Source organism: Equus przewalskii, chromosome 1 (genome assembly GCF_037783145.1).
Source record: "Equus przewalskii isolate Varuska chromosome 1, EquPr2, whole genome shotgun sequence".
Taxonomy (NCBI): Eukaryota; Metazoa; Chordata; class Mammalia; order Perissodactyla; family Equidae; genus Equus; species Equus przewalskii.
The window spans coordinates 68,848,074-68,868,919 of NC_091831.1; the positions used below are offsets into that span (position 1 = coordinate 68,848,074).

The following is a 20,846-nucleotide window of genomic DNA, read 5'->3' on the forward strand; positions in this document are numbered from 1 at the left end:
TCCCTATTTCTCAAGAGCCATCTTTACCAGACCCCTCCTTTTCATGTCCTCCAATGTGGCATCCACCTCTGCTGCACCACTGAAACAGCCTGTTAGGTCAGGCGAGCTTCACATATGTGAATCCAGTGGCATTCTCTGTCCTGTCCCTCTGCCTTGTTTTGCTACTCCAGAACCCGTTCCTCGTTCTGCCTCTGCAGGCCCATCTCCCCCTCCCCCCCACCCCCCCACCAGCTGCTGCTGCTTTTCCATCTCTGGAGCATCCTTCTGACTCTGCCCAGTCTGTACTGCAGTTCCCCAGGGCTGGGTCCTGGTTTCCCTTTTCAAATTTAATCCTCAGCACAGACTACATCTGTAAGATCCAACTGTTGCCCTAACATCTCCATGTGACTGCCTAATCCTAATGAACATGTCACACTAACATTTATAAGACAGAACTCTGGTTCCCACTCTCCAGGTCCACCTGGCTGGGGCCAGGTGGGACAACGGGACACATCACTACGTGTCTTGTTTGTACAGCCAGGAACCTGCATTCATCCTCCACTCCTCTTCTTCTCTCTCTCCATGTTTGAACCACAACATGTGAACCATCAGGTCCTATCTCACTAACTGAACATAACCTATATGTGCATGTCTTTGCATCTTCACCTGCACCATTCTAATCCACACCACCAGGCCTCTGCCTGGACCCCTGCAGTCCTACGGCTAGTGTCCCCACTGCCACACAGGCACCACTCACGTCCCTCTGTCCATTCTCCAGAGCAAATGAACCCTTCATCAAGGTCTACAAGGCCCAGTATGCTTAGGGGCTGGAGACTGAGCTCAATCACCAAAGGTCAAAGATCTAATCAACCATGCCTAAACACTGAAATCCCCATAAGAACCCATAAACAATGGGGCTCAGAGAGCTCCCCAGTTCATGAACACATGGAGGTGCTGGGAGGGTAGTGCAGCCAGAGAGGGTGTGGGAGCACAGGACTCGATTCCCAGACACCTTGTCCTGTGTCTCTTCCATTTGGCTGTTGCTGGGTTGTACCTTTCTATTAAATTGTTAACAGTTAATACAGTGCTTTCCTGAGTTCAGTGAGTTGTTCTGGAGAACTGTCGAACCTGGGAGAGGGGTCATAGGAACCCCCAAATTTGTATTCTGCTGGACAGAGTGAGGGTGGCCTAAATATCCCATTTGTGACTTGTGTCTTAAGTAGGGGCAGGCTAGTGGGATCAGACCCTTAACCTGTGGGGTCTGACGCTAACTCCAGAGTGAGAGAATTGAATTGAATTGTTGGGCACACAGTTGGTGTTGGAAACCTGGATAACTGGTGTGGAAAAACCCCACTCATTTGGTCAGAAAACAGACACCACAGAAACAAAGAGTGCCCACCTCTGGGGAAAAAACAAAACCGTGGAACTTGAAAAAGAAGCCAAAACCAATCATTATCACTCTGATGCTTCGAAAACGGCAGCTATTTTTTAAATTTACTTTTTAGCTCTTAAAACTCCAAAGGCAGGTATGCAGCTTGAAGCTTCCCCTTTTCACGTTTTGACCATGACCATAGAGGGGCACACACTTTAAGAAATGGCAGACAGGCGCCGGAGAAGGAGCGGATTGTCAGCTCCTCCCCAGGCAGCCTCCTGTATCAGGGGGAAGGCCTCTTTCCACGTATATTAAGAGGCAACTCTTTTCTATTTTAGCTGCAGCAGACATCTAGTTTCTAGAAAAAGAGGTACCTAAGAGTTCTCTTCAAGATCAACTAAATTACATCTATTTCTTAATTTATTTTACATTCTACACCACCATACTTTGACATATGGCTTCTTACATAAATTATTCAAATATACAAATTTAAGCATTTTTTGAGGTATTATATTTTTTTTCAAAAGTAATTTAACCCGAAGTAATACATGTATATAGCTTTAAACTAAAACACTGCTCAAAGGCTGGACGTGAACCCCCACTGTCTCCTGCCTCACTGGGCCATGTGAACCCTGGCCCCAGGCAAGGACTCTCCTTCAGGATCAGCTTTCTCCTTGGATTCATGAAGTCACTAAAGAACACATGTTGACCACCAACATGTTAGACATGATTCTGGGCTCTGGAGAAACAAAAAATACAACAATCCTTACTTTCATGGATCTGACAGCTCCATTCTTCTGGCATTTGTGTCCATATTTCTATAAAATGCTTATGAAAACACTGGACTATTAATTCCAGAGCTTCTTGCTTCCCTGCTTTGATAAGAATCTTCAGCTCACTTACTTCACAACCCCCCTTCCTGTCATTCTCCTAGTCAGGCAGCATCATCGCATAACAACACCTCATGACACTACCTTGTTCCTGCGGCTGGGGCCCCTGTTGGCTTCATCTTCCTCTTTCTGCATTTACTCCCTTGTACTGGTGAAGTATATCTTCCTGAAGTTTCTATGAACACATGAAAGATAACCTTTGTTTCCCTGCACACTTGCATATCTGAAGGTATTCTGATTTTACTCACATTTAATTGATAGTTTGGCTAATTTTAGAATTTTAGGTTAAAAAGAATTTTTCAGGCTGAGTTTTGAAGGCCTCCAAATGTTGCTGTTGAACGGTCCAATGCAATTCCCATTTCTAATCCTTTATATGTGACTGTTTTTTCCTCTTGGAATATTTTTGTTATCTTCATTTCATTCCTGGTGTTCTGAAATTTCACATGACATGCCCTGGTCTGGATTTTTCCCCACTCATTTGTCGTAAGCATAATATGGGCCAATAATTCTGGAATCTCATTGCTTCAGTGGAAAATTTTCTGTTTCCTCTGCTCTTCTCTCTTCTGGAACTCCTAAAAGTCAGGCATTGGACCGACTGGATTGATTCTTCATGTTGTCTCTCCCCTTTCAACTCAAGTTTCTTTTTTAACTTTCTGGAAGATCTCTACTCTATTTGCTATTTTGACTGCTCTTTTCCAAATATAATTTTGTTCTCATTACTTGAATATAATTTCTGCTCTTATTTCTGAAAAGACAGTAGTTTTAGTGTTTTTTTCCTATTCCCTCAAAGTTCCTATTTTCTTGATTTTGGGCTCGCTTTTATTTTAGAAACTTTCTTCAAATGCCTGGTGATCCTTGGTTGGTTATTTATATTCAACAGCAAAGAATGAAAAAATCTAAAGCAGCGCTTTACGTGTGGGCTGCAGGCTCACTGTGGGATGGCTGGACAGAGATTGGGGTTTTTATGGGGGGAAACCAAAATGGTAAACTCTTCAGGCATTTCCTTTGGGGCTACTCATTTTTCCATAGAGAAGAAGCATTTCTCCTGCCTGAGACATCACACCTGGCTGCCAGCAACCAGGGAGGAGGTGGGGGAAGTGGGTTAGATTTGCAGACAGTGAGGGCAGTCCTTGCCTCACTCCTGCGCTCTGCCCGGCCTATGGCCCTGGGTCTAGAGCCCGTTTCAACTCAGACACTGAACCCCCTCATCGTGTGTGTGTGTGTGTGTGCACAAGCGTCTGCACACATGATATGAACACTTTAACCCCTCCCTTCCGTAGAGCCTGATCCTTCCAAATCCTGCCCTTTTCTGGGATTCAGAGGAAAACATGGCTTCCTGCTCACTGGCCTCCCCCATTACAAGCACTTACGACATAGCATCCTCTGCTTTAAGTCAGTCATTACACCATCCACTCCCTATCTTTAATATTTTTTTGAAATCTCTCAATCATAATTATGCATTCTCCTTTTTTCAGTCTTTTTGAGTTAACGCTATTTCAGTTATTTTATAGTCATTGCAGTGTGGTTCTAGGGGTAAGAAGACATAAATGTCAGTATTGAATCCACTGTGATTAACCAGTGCTTCTTGAAGAATGATTGTGATTAAAAATGGTTATATTTTTTAAGCAATTAGTGAACATTTAAAATATAATACATATCTGACTTTAATTAAGTGAAATGCTTGCAGTGGGAGTGAGTTTTATTTAAATGAACTCTGAAACTGAATATCTGTTCTGTTTTGACTTCGTGTATCTGTTCAAAAAACACAACTAAAATATTAATCTACTTTCTTGCTTTAGTAGTTACAGAATATTAAACACGTAATCTTATCTGCAGTGCTCTGGGGTCGTCATTCTGAACATCAACTAGGACTGCAGTGTAACAGAAGTGTGGAGGAGAGAATATTTTGTTGAATGTACATCAACCATCAGAACATGCTCTAGTTAATGTAAAACAAAACAAAACCCCTAAAGAAGTTTTTGAAAACTCTCCTTTGAAAGTGAAATACAGAGAAAACTTATTTGTGCTATGACTTTGCCTTGATTTTAATCTAAAAGTTCACTGTAGAACACACCATGCCGCGTCCTGCTGAAGTGCTCGCTGGTTCCCAAGAAGAAGTTAGCCTCTAAATTAGGATGTATTCACTCCAAAGAGATTCTAATGTATTCTTTAGTAAATCGGTGCTGCATGGAGAAAAACTGACTTTTAGTTTGTCTTAAAGCTTCCAGAGGTAAACTTTCTGAAATCTATGTGGGGGAGGAGGGGCCTCACATATATTAAGAGAATATAACTGATCATTTCAAATCTGATTTTCAAATATTTTTATTAAGTTAGAGAAAAAGCTACCTGAATCGTTCTTGGCCTGCTGTATCCCATATCTGTAACTTTACATATTTACCACCAACATTTATTATCTTTGAACCAAATTCCACTCCTATTGTATGATTTGAGTCGTCTTTGACTGAAAAAGAAAAAGAACAAGATATTTAATTTTAGAACATTCAGCAAACAAGCTTACAGAGTTAAACAAGTAACACCAAAATCAAGGGTTAAGTCAATGGAAAAATGTCATTTACTTTAGCCATTCATTTCTCCAACAGTCAGTCGATAAGAAGCACTCAATGTTTTAAACAAAATACACACAGTTCCTATTCTCAAAGAGACAATAAAGCTTTTTCTCAAAACCCCTGAAACAAACCATACATTTTAAAGCCTGGGCTTGGAGATGGCCACACCAGAGGAGAACCACGTCCACCCACCCACTGTTAAGGTACTCAAAAATGGTGAGTAAATCCCTGGGCACCATCTTGAAGGACTTACTGCCCAGTGACAAATTGGCAACTCGGTCAACGTGAGGCGGTGATAGTTTCAACTACCTGAATGGGTAAATACTCTAAAGAAAGGAAAGGAAAGGAAAGGAAAAGCACTACAGCCCAAAAAGAAACTTGATGGACACCAAAGGTTAAGGGAAAAAGTGGAAAAGATAGAGTAAAAAAAAAAAATCAACCAACAAACATACCCCTAAACCGAAACCTCTATGCATATTATAGCTGTTCAATTTTCATGAATTTTAGTATTATGTGGCAATAATTTGTAATGAATTTCTTAGAGAAATCAATACTGTCTGTTTGAAAGGACAGACAGGCAGGCAAACTAAGTAGCGTGCTACCCCAACTGGAATAAGCTGTCTGTAAAAGAAAATTTCTGTGATGATGAAAGGATAAGCTAAAAACAAACATCGTGACTATAGAGTCCATTGACTGGCTTATACTTCATAACCACAGAACAGAATATAATAGTACTAGGAATCAGGGATGCCATTTGACAGCTGCACTTATCCCTCCTGGGGGGAACAGGACACGACAGGTTAACACTGACTACACCAGCCTGTCTCATGTCTGGGCAGTGCAGAACTGGTATGGATGCCCAACAGAAGTAAGCCACCGGGCAAATCTCAGAGTAAAAGCCTTCAAAGGCCAAGGGCATCCTGATTACAATATCGCTACAAGAGAAATAAAGTGAAGCCTTATTATATCATTACTGTAGATCACGCAGATTAACCAAACATGCCTCCCGGGCTCGGATGTGAAGAGTTAGGGGAGGACTGTGAGGGAGAATTCTCCACAGAGGAGAGGGACTGAGCGAGCTGGGTTCTCGGCCCAGCGTCTTCTGGGTGTTCTTTTCTGAGACGATACAATGCAAAACCTTGGCAACTTATAAAGAAACCTGGACCATGTAGTGAATGAATACCCGTTAAATTCAGCAAGGACTGGTTCTGTGACTAAACTATGCAGGCTCCATGTCACCAAACAGAGAGGTTCCAACAAGCTCTTGGTTGACAAAAATGGAAGTAGCAGAATACATTTCAAGAATTTTATTATTCAAAGCTCTTTGCCAAGACACCCTGTGCTGTCTCTTTCTCCATTTCACCCACCACAGAAGGTATCTCATGCATTCCTATTTAAGATGCTCTTCATTAAATGAAATTCTATTTTCGTGCCTTCACCTGACTGCTACTAAATAGACAAGTCATTCTCCACAATTCTTTCCATTACTAGAAAAGCACTGTTTATTTTAAGGGCCTTTCAAACCCTATAGTCTTTCACAATAGTTTGGAATAAAAAAAATTGAACCTTCCTTACCAAAACAGTGCAAGTCAGTAGCAAAAGATGAGTTCTGTGGTCAAAAGGCCTAGGCTAACCAATTACTAGGTGACCATCCCAAGAGCACGCACCAACTTCTCTAAACCTATTGGTTTACCTGTAAAATAGAATTGATGACAATAGCGGCCTTAACTAGAACACAAGGCCACTGAAGACCAAATGTTATTATTCCACCCAAAGTGTACTCCCAGGGCTTCTCGGATGACTCCCTGTCAGGAAATGGAATTCCTGTGATGTCTTCTATATCATCATATTGTATTTCAGTATCTGGAAAATGTTCAGCATGATTTACTACATACTGAACGATGAACCACTATAAAACTGAAATGCTAACTCAATAAAAACTCAACCATATTACTAAAAGTTTAATAACAAATTTTTAATGTTACTTTAAAATATTTTTAAACTACAACTTTTTTCCTGAAAAAAATATTTGGGAGTTTTGCTGTACACAAATCTGAGCCAGAGAACACTCTCAGAGGAAGACATGCATAAAACACTGACTATTTGAGGTCACTTACATTTTTTTTCAATAAACTGATGAAGTAAGCAAGACTTGCCAGTTCCTGCATTTCCAATGACCAAGAACTTAAACAAAAAATCTGAAAAACAAAAAGAGACTGTGAAAAATAACTTTAAAACAGGTGCTATGAATTTATTCTTAGACTATGATCATAAAAAGAAATATTAGTTTGTTAATATACCAGAAAAAAGAGGTAACAATATTTTGTGAAAATGACAAAAACATGTTAACTTACCTTTTCACCTTTTTGATATCTGGCTTACTAACTAAGTCAGCGTTTTTTCAAACACTCTTGGGACCATTTCCTGTGCTTTTGGAAATTTGAAAACTGCTCTTATAATGGATAAAATTTGTCCCTTTACTAGCCACTATTCAAAGAAATATGAATACGCAGTGATAAGCAAAAATAGCCTAGAAATTTCAAGTGTTTTCTGTACAAAAGAAAAAACCTAGTAGACTTATAGGTCTTGAGAAGTTCACTCTTTTCTTTTTTTTAAAAATAGGTCTAAGTTTCCCCTGCACGTGCAGGTTTTTGTGGTCTTGTTTCTATTCCCTCATCTGTAACCTGCAGCTCAAGCTGAGCGCCGGTCAGTGTTCCAAGTGTGAAATCCGTCTCCTTCAATGTAGAACAGAGCTCTTTGCATCTTCTTCACGGAGGGTAACATATTTAATTTGGGATATTATTTTCCATAAAATGGAAACAGAGGCTCTCCAGAACAGAATTTGTAACTTAGCATGAGGGAGCATCAGTAGCCCCACAATGCCTTGGTGACCCATTTTGCTTTTTCTGTTAGCAAAGAACTTGAGGTCTGCTCAGCCTAGGAGCAGCAGAGCACCAATGCCCTCTCCCACCCCTCACACTCTGTTCCGGACCCACCACTGCTAAACCTCACGCTGCCAGACGTATTTTGTGGCCCTGAAGGCCCTGCTCTGTATTCCTGATTCCCTGTTTGCCCCCTCACACTCCTTTTCCAGACACACACCAAGCACTCTCTACCCTGGCTTCTTCTCTCCCCTAATTAAGCCCAAATAGTCTATTTCTTTATTGATGTTTGGTCTACCCCTGGTTTTTAAGAACTATATTCATCATCACTCAAAGATTAATTCTATTCAACCTCTCATGATTTTCAAATGGTTATAGGCAATTAAACTTACAGAACAGTGCTATTAGAATTGTCAGCATTTAAAAATACCAACAGGGGCTGGCCCAGTGGCACAGCAGTTAAGTTTGCATGTTCCGCTGTGGCGGCCCGGGGTTTGCTGGTTCGGATCCCAGGTGCAGACATGGCACCGCTTGGCAAGCCATGCTGTAGTGGGCGTCCCACATATAAAGTAGAGGAAGATGGGCACGGATGTGAGCTCGGGGCCAGTCTTCCTCAGCAAAAAGAGGAGGATTGGCAGCAGTTAGCTCAGGGCTAAACTTCCTCAAAAAAATAAATAAAATAAAAATACCAACAGTTTTATGTTTCTCATTGCATGTTTCAAAAGCATGCTCCATCCATGCTCATAGCAGCATTATTCACAGTAGCCAAAAGATGGAAGCAATCCAAGTATTCACTGATGGATAAACAGATAAACGAAATACGGTATTTACATATAACAGAATATTATTCAGCCTTAAAAAGGAAGGAAATTCTGACACATGCTACAACATGGATGAATCTTGAGGACATTATGCTGAATGAAATGAGCCAGTCACAAAAGGACGAATGCTGTATGATTCCACTTACATGAGATACCTAGAGTCACCAAACTCATAGAGACAGAAAGTAGAATGGTGGTTGCTAGGGGCTGGGGGGAGAGGAAATGGAGATTTATTGTTTAATGGATACGAGTATCAGTTTGGAAAAATTAAAAAGTTCTGGAGATGGATGGTGGTGATAGTTACCCAACAATGTGAATGTACTTAACACTAGTGAACTGTAGACTTAAAAATGGTTAAAATGACAAATCTTATGTATATTTTACCACACACACAAAAAATAAAACATGCCAAGTCTAATCAATGTCACTGAACAGCTTTTACAACCCAAGAAATTAAAGGGAAGATTGTTAAGATTTCCAGGTTAAAACGAAAATATTGGAATTTCTCAATCTTACTCAATACCCTCTTTATTGAAGAAATAAACCCAATACACCACATAAGTTGTAAACAGCAGAAGATGAGAACAGGAAAAGATGCTGCCAATATGTAGGCAATAGTAAATCTTGAGAGAGAAAAGAGATTGTGTATACACAAATTCAAATGTTTCTTTTATTTTATATGTAATAGAAAAATGAATTGCATAAATCCACGTACTCCTAGAATTTAAACTCATATATCTAAGCCTCGACTTTGGCTTGATGCTTGTTCCCTCATTATTTCTGCTTTGGAAGTTTTGCTTAAATGTACTCTACTATAGTAGTTGCTATCCAGATTGCACCATTGCCTCAACAGGTAAAAAGGTAACATTACCAATTGAATTGCACTTTGCTGGACAAAAGACAAGTAAGATGTGTAATTTCCATATGTAAAAATATTTAATTCCTTCAACAAACTCTTCATACTCTGAATCTTATAGCTCAAAAAGGTAAGTATTCATACTTAAATAGAAAATCTTTTTGTTTGAAAACTCTTTGAATCAAACACCTAGAAATGCTGGATAAAATATATCGCATTTTGAAAAAACACACAGCCAAGCTTTTAGGAAAGAAAAGAAAATCTCTACATGCTTGGAATAGAGAGGAAACTGAAAAAAGCAGTACAGCCCTAGATGGAGGACTGTTAATACTGAGTTTTGATACCTGTGTAGGACAGGGTACAAGAGCTGTGCCCACATGAAGGAGGGAGTGCAGAGCCAAATCTGAGTTCTCTTCAGGGAAAGGCCTGAAGCGGGAGGGTAGGCTGGGGAAAAAACCCACTCACTAGCTCAGGAAGAGTAGGTGCCTTCTCTGACTCTGCCTGGCTCTCAGCAGAATGGGAAAAGCATCCCCTTTTAAGATGAATCATGGGCTAGTACCAGTGGTAGGTTTGAAATTAAATTTAAATAACCATGTGGATGTGAGGCATCAGAACTGGCCCGCCCAAAATGTGTCTCTTTGGCTTGATTATTTTTAAGAACAAAAGACTCTGAAAGAAACTCTGACCTCCCTACCTCCTTCTCAGTGGCCTAAAAGAATCTGAAATAGAAGGGCCTGTTCCAGGAAGGAGCTAATACCATAAGATAACTTTAATGTGATGTAAAATATCTCTCTCAGGTCACATTGTCTGTATTTGGCCCATTTGCATTTCCATCTCCATATAAATTGCCTTCCTCCCCCTTGAAGTCCCAAACCACTACCCCCAGACACCCTCCTCTATCTTTAGCTAAAAATAGTATTTAGGGTGGCAACTTCAGCCATTTGGCGAGTTACCCAGTTTTCCTGGGTTTCTCCCATGTATACATGTTATAAAGCCTTGTTTGATTTTCTCCTGTTATTCTGTCTCATGCGAATTTAATTCGTATATCAGCCAGAAGGACCTAGAGAGGGCAGAGGAATTCTCTTCCTCCCCTACATGCTCCAGGAAACTCCAAGTCAATTTACAACAATAAAAATGGCTTTGGAAAGTATTATCACCTGGATCTGTGGAAGAAGCAACTCAGATCACTCTGGAAAGACAGACCCTCAACCCAAGATATCTAAGTTTCCCACACATACAGCTCCTCTGAAGATAGGTTCACAACCTAAAATTATAAAACACTCAAGGAAACAACCCACCATGAATGAGTCAGCAATCTACAGATAGATTACACTTAAAGGAATTTGATGAAGAAAAAAAACCACATGATAAAGTATATTCAGGATGATTAATACCATTTAAAAAAAGGAATTGAGTTCGTAAGAAAGAATAAGATGATAGGAAAGAATAGGCAGATTTCTAGAGTGTGTCTAGAAATAAAAATTGCAGTCATTAAAATTAGTCAATGGAAGCGTTAAAGAGAAGAATGAACAAAACTGAGGAGAAAATTAGTGAACCGGAATAGAGAATGGAGAAAATTACCAGGAGGCAGAACAGAGAGTTGAAGAGCGAGAAAATATGACAGTTTAAGAAACATGGAAGATTTAAGGAGAAGGTCCAACATAGGTCTAATAAGTATTTTGGAATGAAAAAACAGAGAATGAGGTGGAGAGCCAATATTAAAAGAAATAATGGCTGAGGATTTTATAGAATTAAAATTAAAGAGATTGTCAGAATAAAAAATAACTATGAAGCATGAGCAGGATAACTAAGAATAAATCCACACTTCAACAGATCATCATAGTGAAACTACGAGAACAACGACAAAGACTGTAAAAGCAATTAGAAACAAAAGAAAAATTCCCTATAATGAAACTAGGTTCCTTAACCCCAAAGGTCAGAAGGCAATGGAATCCTATCTTTACAGTACTGGGGGCAGGAACACAAAAACAAAAACTGTCTAATGCAGAATTCCATACGCAACAAATTATCCTTAATGCCAAGGTGGACTTGTGCTTCCAAGAAGATGGAGTAGAAGTACTTTTCCTATTCCACCTGTTCAGTACAACTTAAACCTGTAGACATAATAGATAAAAGAAACATAGGAAGACTGAAAAGTATAGAGAAGAAAGTAGACTGGCCAGGGACTTTGTGGTCTGAGGAAGGATGTAGTGGTGAGTTCCTTAGATTTTCCTTTTGCCTCATATATCCCAGACTTGGAGCTGAACAAGCTGGCAACCTGGAAATGCCAATGGGTGCAGATTTTAAAAAGCTCCAACAAAAGTCTGCTTTCTCTAGCCACAGGACCAGGAAAGGGCAACACAGCAAGAGAGGAAACTCTTACACAATAACTGTTTGACTCCAGTCAAACACCACAGAAGAAACTGGCCCCACCAGACATACCAGCAAAGGCTGAGTGGGAAGCCTAGATTTCTACCCTTTCAAGGCTGTAATAAGGTTCCCCAACACCCTTAGCAGGGTGGTGTCACAGAAGACCAAGTACAGAAGTGGGACTCTCATCTCTCATAACAAGTAGACAGTTATGAGCTGCCCCATGCCCCACCACAGTGTCAGCAGAGACCATGGTGGTGATGGTGGTGGGAGGTACAGGACACTGGAGCTCTCCTCCTCACTGAGCAGTAACAAGGAACACCCCCTTCACCTAAGTGTCAATGGAAGCTGAGCAGAGAATCTGGACTTCTACCTCCACCTGGTTGTAACGAGGCAGTGCCCAAGAGTGGAAACCAGTTAAACACAAGATTTAGATAAAGATCTAAGGTCTCATAACATAATACAGACATGCCTAGGTTTCAGCTGAAAATCCCTTGTCTTACAAAGAACAAGGAAGATCTCAAACTGGAAGAAAAAAGATAATCAACAGACTCCAACACCAAGATGACAGAAATGTCAGAAATATCTGATGAAGACTTTAAAGCAGCCATCATAAAAATGCTTCAACAAACATGAAAATGCTTGAAACAAATGAAAAATAGAAACCTTCAGCAAAGAGAAAGTCTCATCAAAGAAGCAGAATATACAAAGAAGAACCAAATGGAAATTTTAGAATTGAAAAATACAATAACTGAAATACAAAGCTCAGTGGATGGGCTCAACAGCAACATGGAAGGTTCAGAGACAACCAGTGAACTGGAATGACAAAATGATAGAAAATATCTAATCTGAACAACAAAGGAAAAACTGACTGAAAATACAGGAATAGAGCCTCATGGACCTTTGAGACAATAAAAAAAGATCTAGCATTCGTGTCATTGGAGTCCCGGAAGGAGAGAAAAAAGAGGATGGGGTTGAAAAAGTACTCAAAGAAATAATGGCTGTACAAGAAGTAAGGTTTTTATATTTCACTTGAACTGGTAAAACGATGACACCAGTAGTCTATGATAGATATATATATAATGTAATACCTAATATAAACACTAAAACAGCTATATGAAGAGATATACTCAAAGACATTATAGGTAAATCAAATGCAATTCTAAAAAATGTTTATATAATCCACAGGAAGATTGGAAAAAGAAAAGAGAGAAATAAAAAACAGAACAGAAAAAAATATGGAAGGGCAAAGATAAATCCTAACATACCAATAATTACATTAAATGTAAACTGTGTAAATATGCCAATTAAAAGACAAAGATCGGCAGATTCAATTAAAAAACATGACTCAATTTTATGCTCTCCACAAGAACTACTTCAATTATAATCATATAGGCAGGCTGAAAATAAAAGGATGGGAAAAGGTATAGCATGCAAATATAAATCAAAGAAAAGCATTATTAATATCAGATAAAGCAGACTTCAGAGCAAAGAAAATTACCAGAGACAAAAAGGATCACTATATAATGATAAAATGGTAACTCCACCAATAAGACGTAGGAATCCTAAATGTGCACATACCAAATAACAAAGCTATAAAACATCTCAAGGAAAAACTGACAGAACTAAAAGGAAAAACAGACAAACCCATGATTATGGCTGCAGACTTCAATACCCCTCTCTCAACAATTGATAGAACAACTAGACACAAAATCAGCGAGGATAAACAAGAACTCAACGTAGTCAACGAACAGGATGGAGTCGACATTCACAGAATACTCCACCACTAAGAGCAGAGCACATTCTTTCAAGGGCCTGTGGAACATACATCAAGATAGACAATACCCTAGGCTGTAAAACAAACCTCAACAAATCAAACAGAAAACTGAACTCACATAGAATGTGTTCTCCAACCACAATGGAATCAAACTAGAAATCAGTAACACCAAGACAACAGAAAAATCTCCAAATACTTGGATACTAACCAACACACTTCTAAAGAATCCACTTCTAAATAATCCATGATTTAAAGAGGAAGTTTCATAGGAAATCAAAAAATACACTGAGCTGAATGGAAAAGAAAATGCAACTTATCAAAATTTGTGGGACACAACTGAGGCAGTGCTGAGAGGAAAATTTAGAGCATTAAATGCATACATCAGAAAAGAGGAAAGCCTCAATCAATTATCTGAGCTCCTACCCTCAGGAATCTAGAAAAAGAGGAGCAAAATAAACTTAAAGTAAGCAGAAGGAAGGAAATAATACAGAGCAGAAATCAATGAAACTGAAGACAGAAAAACAAAAAAGAAAAATCCATGAAACAAAGCTCGTTCCTTGAAAAGATCAATAAAACTGACAAACCTCTAGCAAAACCATGGTGAGTTCAAGGATTTGGGGGCTGATCGAGGAAACAGTCATGACGGTGAGATGGCCATACCATGCAACAAATTTTATTCGGGCAGCACTTTGACAGGCTGCATGGGAGTGGAAGACCCTCACAGGAGGACCTTCCAGACAAGGTGCCCAGAAGGCAGGGAACTCCTGGAGGAGAAGGAGATTGGAGAAGGGACTTGACACCTTTTATAGCCCCTGAATTTGTCTTATCAAAAGTTAGCAGATGGTGAGGGCAATTTCATAGGATATGAAATGCAGGCAGTCTCTAAATGGCTAAAAATATGCTTATTTGGGCTATATTTAAAGCAACTGAGTAAGAATTTGAGTGTGGTGCTGACAGGCTTTGAACCAATGTCCCAGCTTGCTGTGGAGAAGGAAACAACACAGGGGCCATCTTTAATCCATTTATACAAGGACTGATAAAGGAAAACAAGAGGAGAAACAAATATCCAGTTTCAGGAATGAAACAGTGCATATCCCTACAGACCTGCAGACATCAAAAGGATAAGGAAGGAACGACAAGAACAACTCTAGACACATACATTTGACAACTTAGATGAGACCGACCAACTCTTCAAAAACACAAAGTGCCACAACTCACTCAACATAAAACAGATAATTTAAATAGCCCTATAACTATGAAGAAAATTGAATTTGTAATTTTAAAACTCACAAAAAGAAACGTTCAAGCCAAGACGGCTTCACTAGAGAATTCTATCAAACATTTAAAAAAGAATCAATACCAATTCTACACAACCTCTTTGAGAAAATAAGAGTGAAGGGAACCCTTTCTGAGTCATTTTATAAAGCTATTATTATCCTGACACCAAAATCAGAAAAGGACAATATTAAAACAAAACAAACTACAGAACAATATCTCTCAAGAATACTTAATAAAGTATTAGCAAACAGAATTCAGTAATACATATATGTATGTATATAAAATTATACACTGTGAGCAATTAGGCTTTATTTCAGGGATAAACGGATCGTTCAATATTTGAAAATCAACTGATGTAATTACTTTATTAACAGGCCAAAAAAATTCATGTAGGCATATCAACTGATGCAGAAAAAGCATTTCACAAAAGTCAACATTCATTCATGATAACAATTCTCTAAAAAAAAAGAATAGAGAGGAACTTCCTCAACTTGATAAAGAGCATTTAAAAAATTCTACAGCTAACCTTATACTTAATGGTGAAAGACTGCTTTCCCCCTAAGATCAGGAACAAAGTAAGGATGTCCACTTTCACCACTCTTAGTCAATATCACACAGGAAGTTCTTGCCAGTGCAATAAGACATGAAAAGGAAACAAAGGCATACAGATAAAAAAGGGAGAAGTAAAATTGTTCCTATTGGCAAATGATATTGTCTACATAGAAAATCCAAGGAATCTCAAAAAAACTACAAAAAACAAAAAACCCTTGTACAACCAATAGGTGAGTTTAGCAAGGTCAAGATTGTAGAATATAAAAATTAATTGTATTCTACCTACTAACAACAAACATGTAGGCATAAAAATTAAAAATATGATACCACTTATAATCACTCAAAAAGAAATAGGTGTAAATCTAACAAAACATGTAAAGGACTTCTATGCTAAAAACTACACAATGTTGATGAAAGAAACAAAAGAAAATCTAAATAAATGGAGAAATATACTATGTTCATGGATCAGAAGACTGGACATGGTAAAGATATTAGTTCTCCCCAAACTGATATATATGTTTAATAAAATTCCTATCATAACAGTAATAAGACTTTTTGGTAGATATAGACGAGCTTATTCTAAAATTTATATGGAAAGATAAAGGAACTAGAACAATTCTGCAAAAGAATAATGTGGAAGGAATCACTTTACCTGATTTGAAGACATTATGTAGCTACAGTAATCATGACTGTGTGGTAATGACAGGGGGAGAGACACAAAGATTGATGGAATAGAATAGAGAGCCCAGAAATAGACCTACACTAATATGTCCAACTGATTTTGAAAGTGCAAAAACAACTTAATGACAGAAAGTTAGCCTTTTCAACAAATGGTGCTGAAGAAACTGGACATCCACAGGAGAAAAAAATGAGCCTTGACCTAAGTCTCATACTTTACACAAAATTAATTCAAAATAGATCACTGACTGAAAGGTAAAATATAATACTATAAAACTTTTAGGAAAAAACTAGGAGAAAATCTTTAGGATCTATAGCTAAGCACAAAGTTCTTAAGACTTAACGTCAAAAAAAAATCCAGGAAAGGAAAAATTAATAAATTGGATTTCATCAAAATTGAAAACTTTTGCTTTGCAGAAAACTTTGTTAAGAAAATAAAGAGGGGCCGGCCTGGTGGCACAGCAATTGTGTGTGCACATTCTGCTTTGGCGGCCCAGGGTTCGCTGGTTCAGATCCCGGGTGCAGACACGGCACCACTTGGCAAGCCATGCTGTGGTAGGCATCCCACATATGAAGTAGAGGAAGATGGGCACAGTTGTTAGCTCAGGGCTAGTCTTCCACCAAAAAAAAAAAAAAGAAAGAAAGAAAAGAAAAAGAAAAGCTACAGGTTGGGACAAGAGATTTGCAAAACACGTATCCAACAAAGGACTAGCATCCAGAATACGTATATTAAAAAAACCTCTCAAAAATCCACAGTAAAAAATCAAACAATCCAATTAGAAAATGGGCATAAGACATGAAGAGACATTTCACCAAAAAAGATACACGAATGGCAAATAAGCATGTGAAAACATGTGTAACATCATTAGCCAATAATTAGAGAAATGCAAATTAAAACCATAATGCAATATCACTACATATGTATCAGAATGGCTAAAATAAAAAACAGTGACAACACCAAATGCTGACGAGGATACACAAAAACTGGATCACTCATACACTGCTGGTAGAAATATAAAATAGTATAGCTATTCTGGAAAATAGTTTGAAAATTTCTTTACAAACTAAGCATGCAGCTATCATATGACTCAGCAACTACACTCCTAGGCATTTATCCCAGAAAAATGAAGACTTATGTTCACATAAAACCTTGTAGGGGAATGTTTATAGTAGCTTCATTCATAATAGCCAAAAATGAAACAATCAAGATGTTCTTCAACAGGTAAATAATTAAACAAACTGTAGTATATTCATACCAAGGAATACTACTCAGCAATAAAAAAGAATTAACTATTGATATATGCAATAACCTGGATGACTCTCCAGAGAATTATACTGACTAAAAAAGTCAATCCCAGAAGATTATACCTTGCATGATTTCCCTAATATCACATTCTTGAAATGACAAAATTATAGAAAGGAAGAAGAGATTAGTGGTTGCCAGGTGCTAAGGAGGGTGTGGGGGCAGGCAGGAAGAGCGTACACCTGTAAAAGGGCAACAGGAGAGAGCTTTGTGGGGATGGAAATGTTCTGAATGTGCAGCTGTGGAGCATCAGTATCCTGGTTGTGAGAGCTTACTATAGTTTTGCAAGATGTTAAAACTGGAGAAAACAGGTAAAGGTAACATGAGATCTCTCTTTATTTTTTTCTTAAAACTGTATGTGAATCTATAACTATCTCAAAATAAAAAGTTTTATAAAAAAATATAATAAGAGATATTACCAGACAACCACTCTGGAAGTTACTATGCACAGTCCTAAACTGAAAGAATTACCAAAGAATGTACTTCAAGCAGGATGTGGTACCCAGAAGGAAGGCACAGCAGGTGAGATGCCATGCTGTCCAGTATGGTATTCTCCGCCTGGAGATGTATGTGTTTGGATAACACAGATAAAACCAAGCACTACAATGGGCAATGAATTACTCCTTATAGGTGACAAGAATCCCACTTTATGAGGAGTTTCAGTTAATATCCCTCCTGTTTACGAGAGCATTTTGACATCACACACCTCTTTGTAGCTGAGAGCCAGGAGACAGGAGCCCCACACAGTCATCTACAAAACCAGGGGTTGGGGGATGGATGGCTTGATGTTCTCTCCTCAGTGCTCAAGGTTTGCTGATTTCCAGCAGGGAGGCCCTCACGCATCAGACCCCACATCCCTGGGTATGGTAGAATTTGCATTGGTTTTACTGACTTATTTTGTTTTTATAATTTGTGGAGTTTTTCTTTCTTCTTCTCTTTCTTTGCTTGAAGTTAAATGACACAGACACATTGCATATCACGGAAATGTTTTATATGTCAGTGTACGATGCTTAACAGGAGCAGGTAAACAGCCATATTACAGAGTAATTAATGAAGGAAAAATGCCCAGTTAGGTTGTATAAGATAACCAAATGTGAACTAGTTAAATAATCATGTCTACTTTAATTAGATTTGGTGTTTTGTTATAATGAGCGTTAATTTGCAGACTCAAAATCACAAAGAAATATTTTGCATCCAATTTACGATAATCACATTCACCTGATGAGCATTTCCCCAGGAATGAACTAAGCTTGCAGGTGAGGAAAGACCATCTCTCCAAACAGAAAATCTAAAGGGAGATATGCTACTAACATACTTTTAATTTTTCATGGGAAATGTTAAATGAGATAATAGGAAAGGCATCAATTAGAAGTCGGTCTTGGGCAAAAGTCAGCCACTCAAGAACACAGACAAAATGCAGATCAGGCAAAAATGGCCTCCAAGCACTGAAGCAGTTAACACAGAGCCGAAGGATGAACTCTCCGGGAGAAGCCTCATCTGGAACCATTCATTCCAAGCAACCTCTACTACCTAATTTCCCAGACCACAGCAGATGAGAGGCACATACTAGTGCAGGGCTGTCAGCTACACACGCAACGACAATCAACTGCTGACACTGACGGCAAAGGCAGTCACTGAAAGGCAGGCACAGAGCCAGAAGGTGACCAAGCTAACACAGCACGTTTGTTCAACAACTGGTAGTCAATGAGGACCTTAAGTCTTCAAGAAAATGAAGCCATAGTACACAAGATGACCTCGGCCTTCCTAGTTTCTCCCATAAGTAGTGATATTGCTTTTAAGATTTCCAGAGGTGAGAAAGGAAGCAAAGACAATGGCTTTGACTGCAGGATTCATTTCATGTGTTTCATTTCCTGGCAGAAGAGGCTAGTGCAGGGACAATGGGGTCACCTGAGAAGGGTTCCTTGGTTTCTGGCTTAGGGAACCAGCGGTTTGTGATACAAAGATCTGAGATAAGAACTACTGAAGGTTCTGAGGAGGAAGCCATTTTGCGGCAAAACAATGAGTACAGACTTAGAGATACTAAACTTAAAATCCTTGTGAGCCAACATGGTGGAGATGTGGGGAGGCAGTTCTCATAAGGGCTGACTGTGAAAAGAGAAGCTAAGTAAGATAAAGGCTGCCAAGTGTCTGCTGGGTCTGACCACCATGCCCAAAGTGAAATCTCCACTTGAGGTGGAGCAGAATTGTCAGCTGAAGTGACATGCTGCAGATGAAAAGTGCTGACAATTAACTCTTACAAGAAGCTTGGCTGTGACCGAAAGAAGAGATGAGACGGGGGAATTAAAGGAGCGTGCAGAGTGGAAGGGAAAGGACAGGAAGTTACCAGTAGAAAAAGAAAGGGATGATTGGTGATGCCAGTCCTTGAAACTCGAGGGACGAGGTCCAAAGTGGATGGCAGGGATTAGTCTCAGACACACAGAGAGACCTCCTTTCTTCTGTGACAACAGGAAAAGGGTTAAGGATAAGTATGGAGGTAAATAAAGTTATAGGTTGAGAAGAGAAGGGGAGGAGAGGGAGTTCCCTTAGCATGGCATCTTGTTCTTCCCTGTCATCCACTGGAGGTGAGATAAAGAGATTAGTGGGGGATTAAAACAGCTGATGTAGAGAAAGGGCAAGATGGCCAGGATGAGAAAAAGATTGCTAGGCACTACTGAGTACCCAGCTGGAAGCAGAAACCATAAATCTATAGTGATCTCAATCTAAAAAGAGCTTTGGCTGTATAGCAGCAGGCAAGGCGGATGGTTGGTTAGCCAGGGTTGGGAACTGCAAAGCATGGCTAATTAAAGGATGAAGGAGGAAGAGGGGGAAGGAAAGGCTTTGGGTGTCATCTCTGGAGAGGGAGCAGCTCATCACCTGAAAAGAAGCAGGGTGGGAGTGGGTGGAGGGGGAGGGTGACAACGACCAGGAGCCTAGAGCTCTTAAAGTGAAGGCTGGATGGGAGTGATAAGAATTTAACATGTGACAATGTCCAGTGAGAAGCCAGGGAAGTGAGCACCTCAAGCGGGAGCAGAAAAGAAGGTGATTAGAGATGAAGTCAAGAAACTGTGACACAAAGTTGTTGAGCGACCCCTCTGCAGGGATTCTGCAGTCACCCAGGACCAGGGAGCAGGTGGAGAGGAGAGCGAGACTGTACGCCAGATGATCCTGGAGAATAACCCTGAGGTCATCGGACAACACAATGAGAAGGAGCTAGAGCACAGAAGGTAAGATGACATGTACTTCAAAGAACAAAAAGTTTTGGTACACAGGTCAGGGAGGAATTGAGCAGCAGAAACCTCGGTGAGATGGTGGCTTGGGAGAGGGAGAAGGTCTGGACAGCAGGAGGACATGTGACCTGTGGAGGGCAGGTAAAATAAGAAGGACAAGGAGGTGGAAAAGTCAGCAACGGCTAACTCTGGGACTCTGCTGCTCTGCCTGGGGTAGTGGTGGTGTGCCTGAACCTGAATTAAATGTCAGCAGGGAGGAATGGTGACATTTGTGGATTTAACATTTGCAGCACA

The 20,846-nt window shown here is 39.5% G+C and overlaps 1 protein-coding gene across 6 annotated transcripts in view; it reads right to left on the minus strand.

Moving 5' to 3' along the window:
- Positions 1–20,846, minus strand: part of RAB4A (RAB4A, member RAS oncogene family) — a 50,382-nt gene that overhangs the window by 19,335 nt on the left and 10,201 nt on the right. For 3 of the 6 annotated variants that reach the window (XM_070567047.1, XM_070567038.1, XM_070567058.1), the window contains exons 2-4: positions 6,926–7,006; positions 4,588–4,702; positions 2,326–2,416 (exon numbers count right to left, since the gene is read on the minus strand). In XM_070567047.1, the coding sequence (XP_070423148.1) occupies positions 2,326–2,360 (35 nt within the window). In that variant the 5' untranslated portion in view covers positions 2,361–2,416; positions 4,588–4,702; positions 6,926–7,006. The remainder of the gene's footprint in view (positions 1–2,325; positions 2,417–4,587; positions 4,703–6,925; positions 7,007–20,846) is intronic. The other 3 variants (XM_070567028.1, XM_070567065.1, XM_070567051.1) reach the window with 1 other exon arrangement.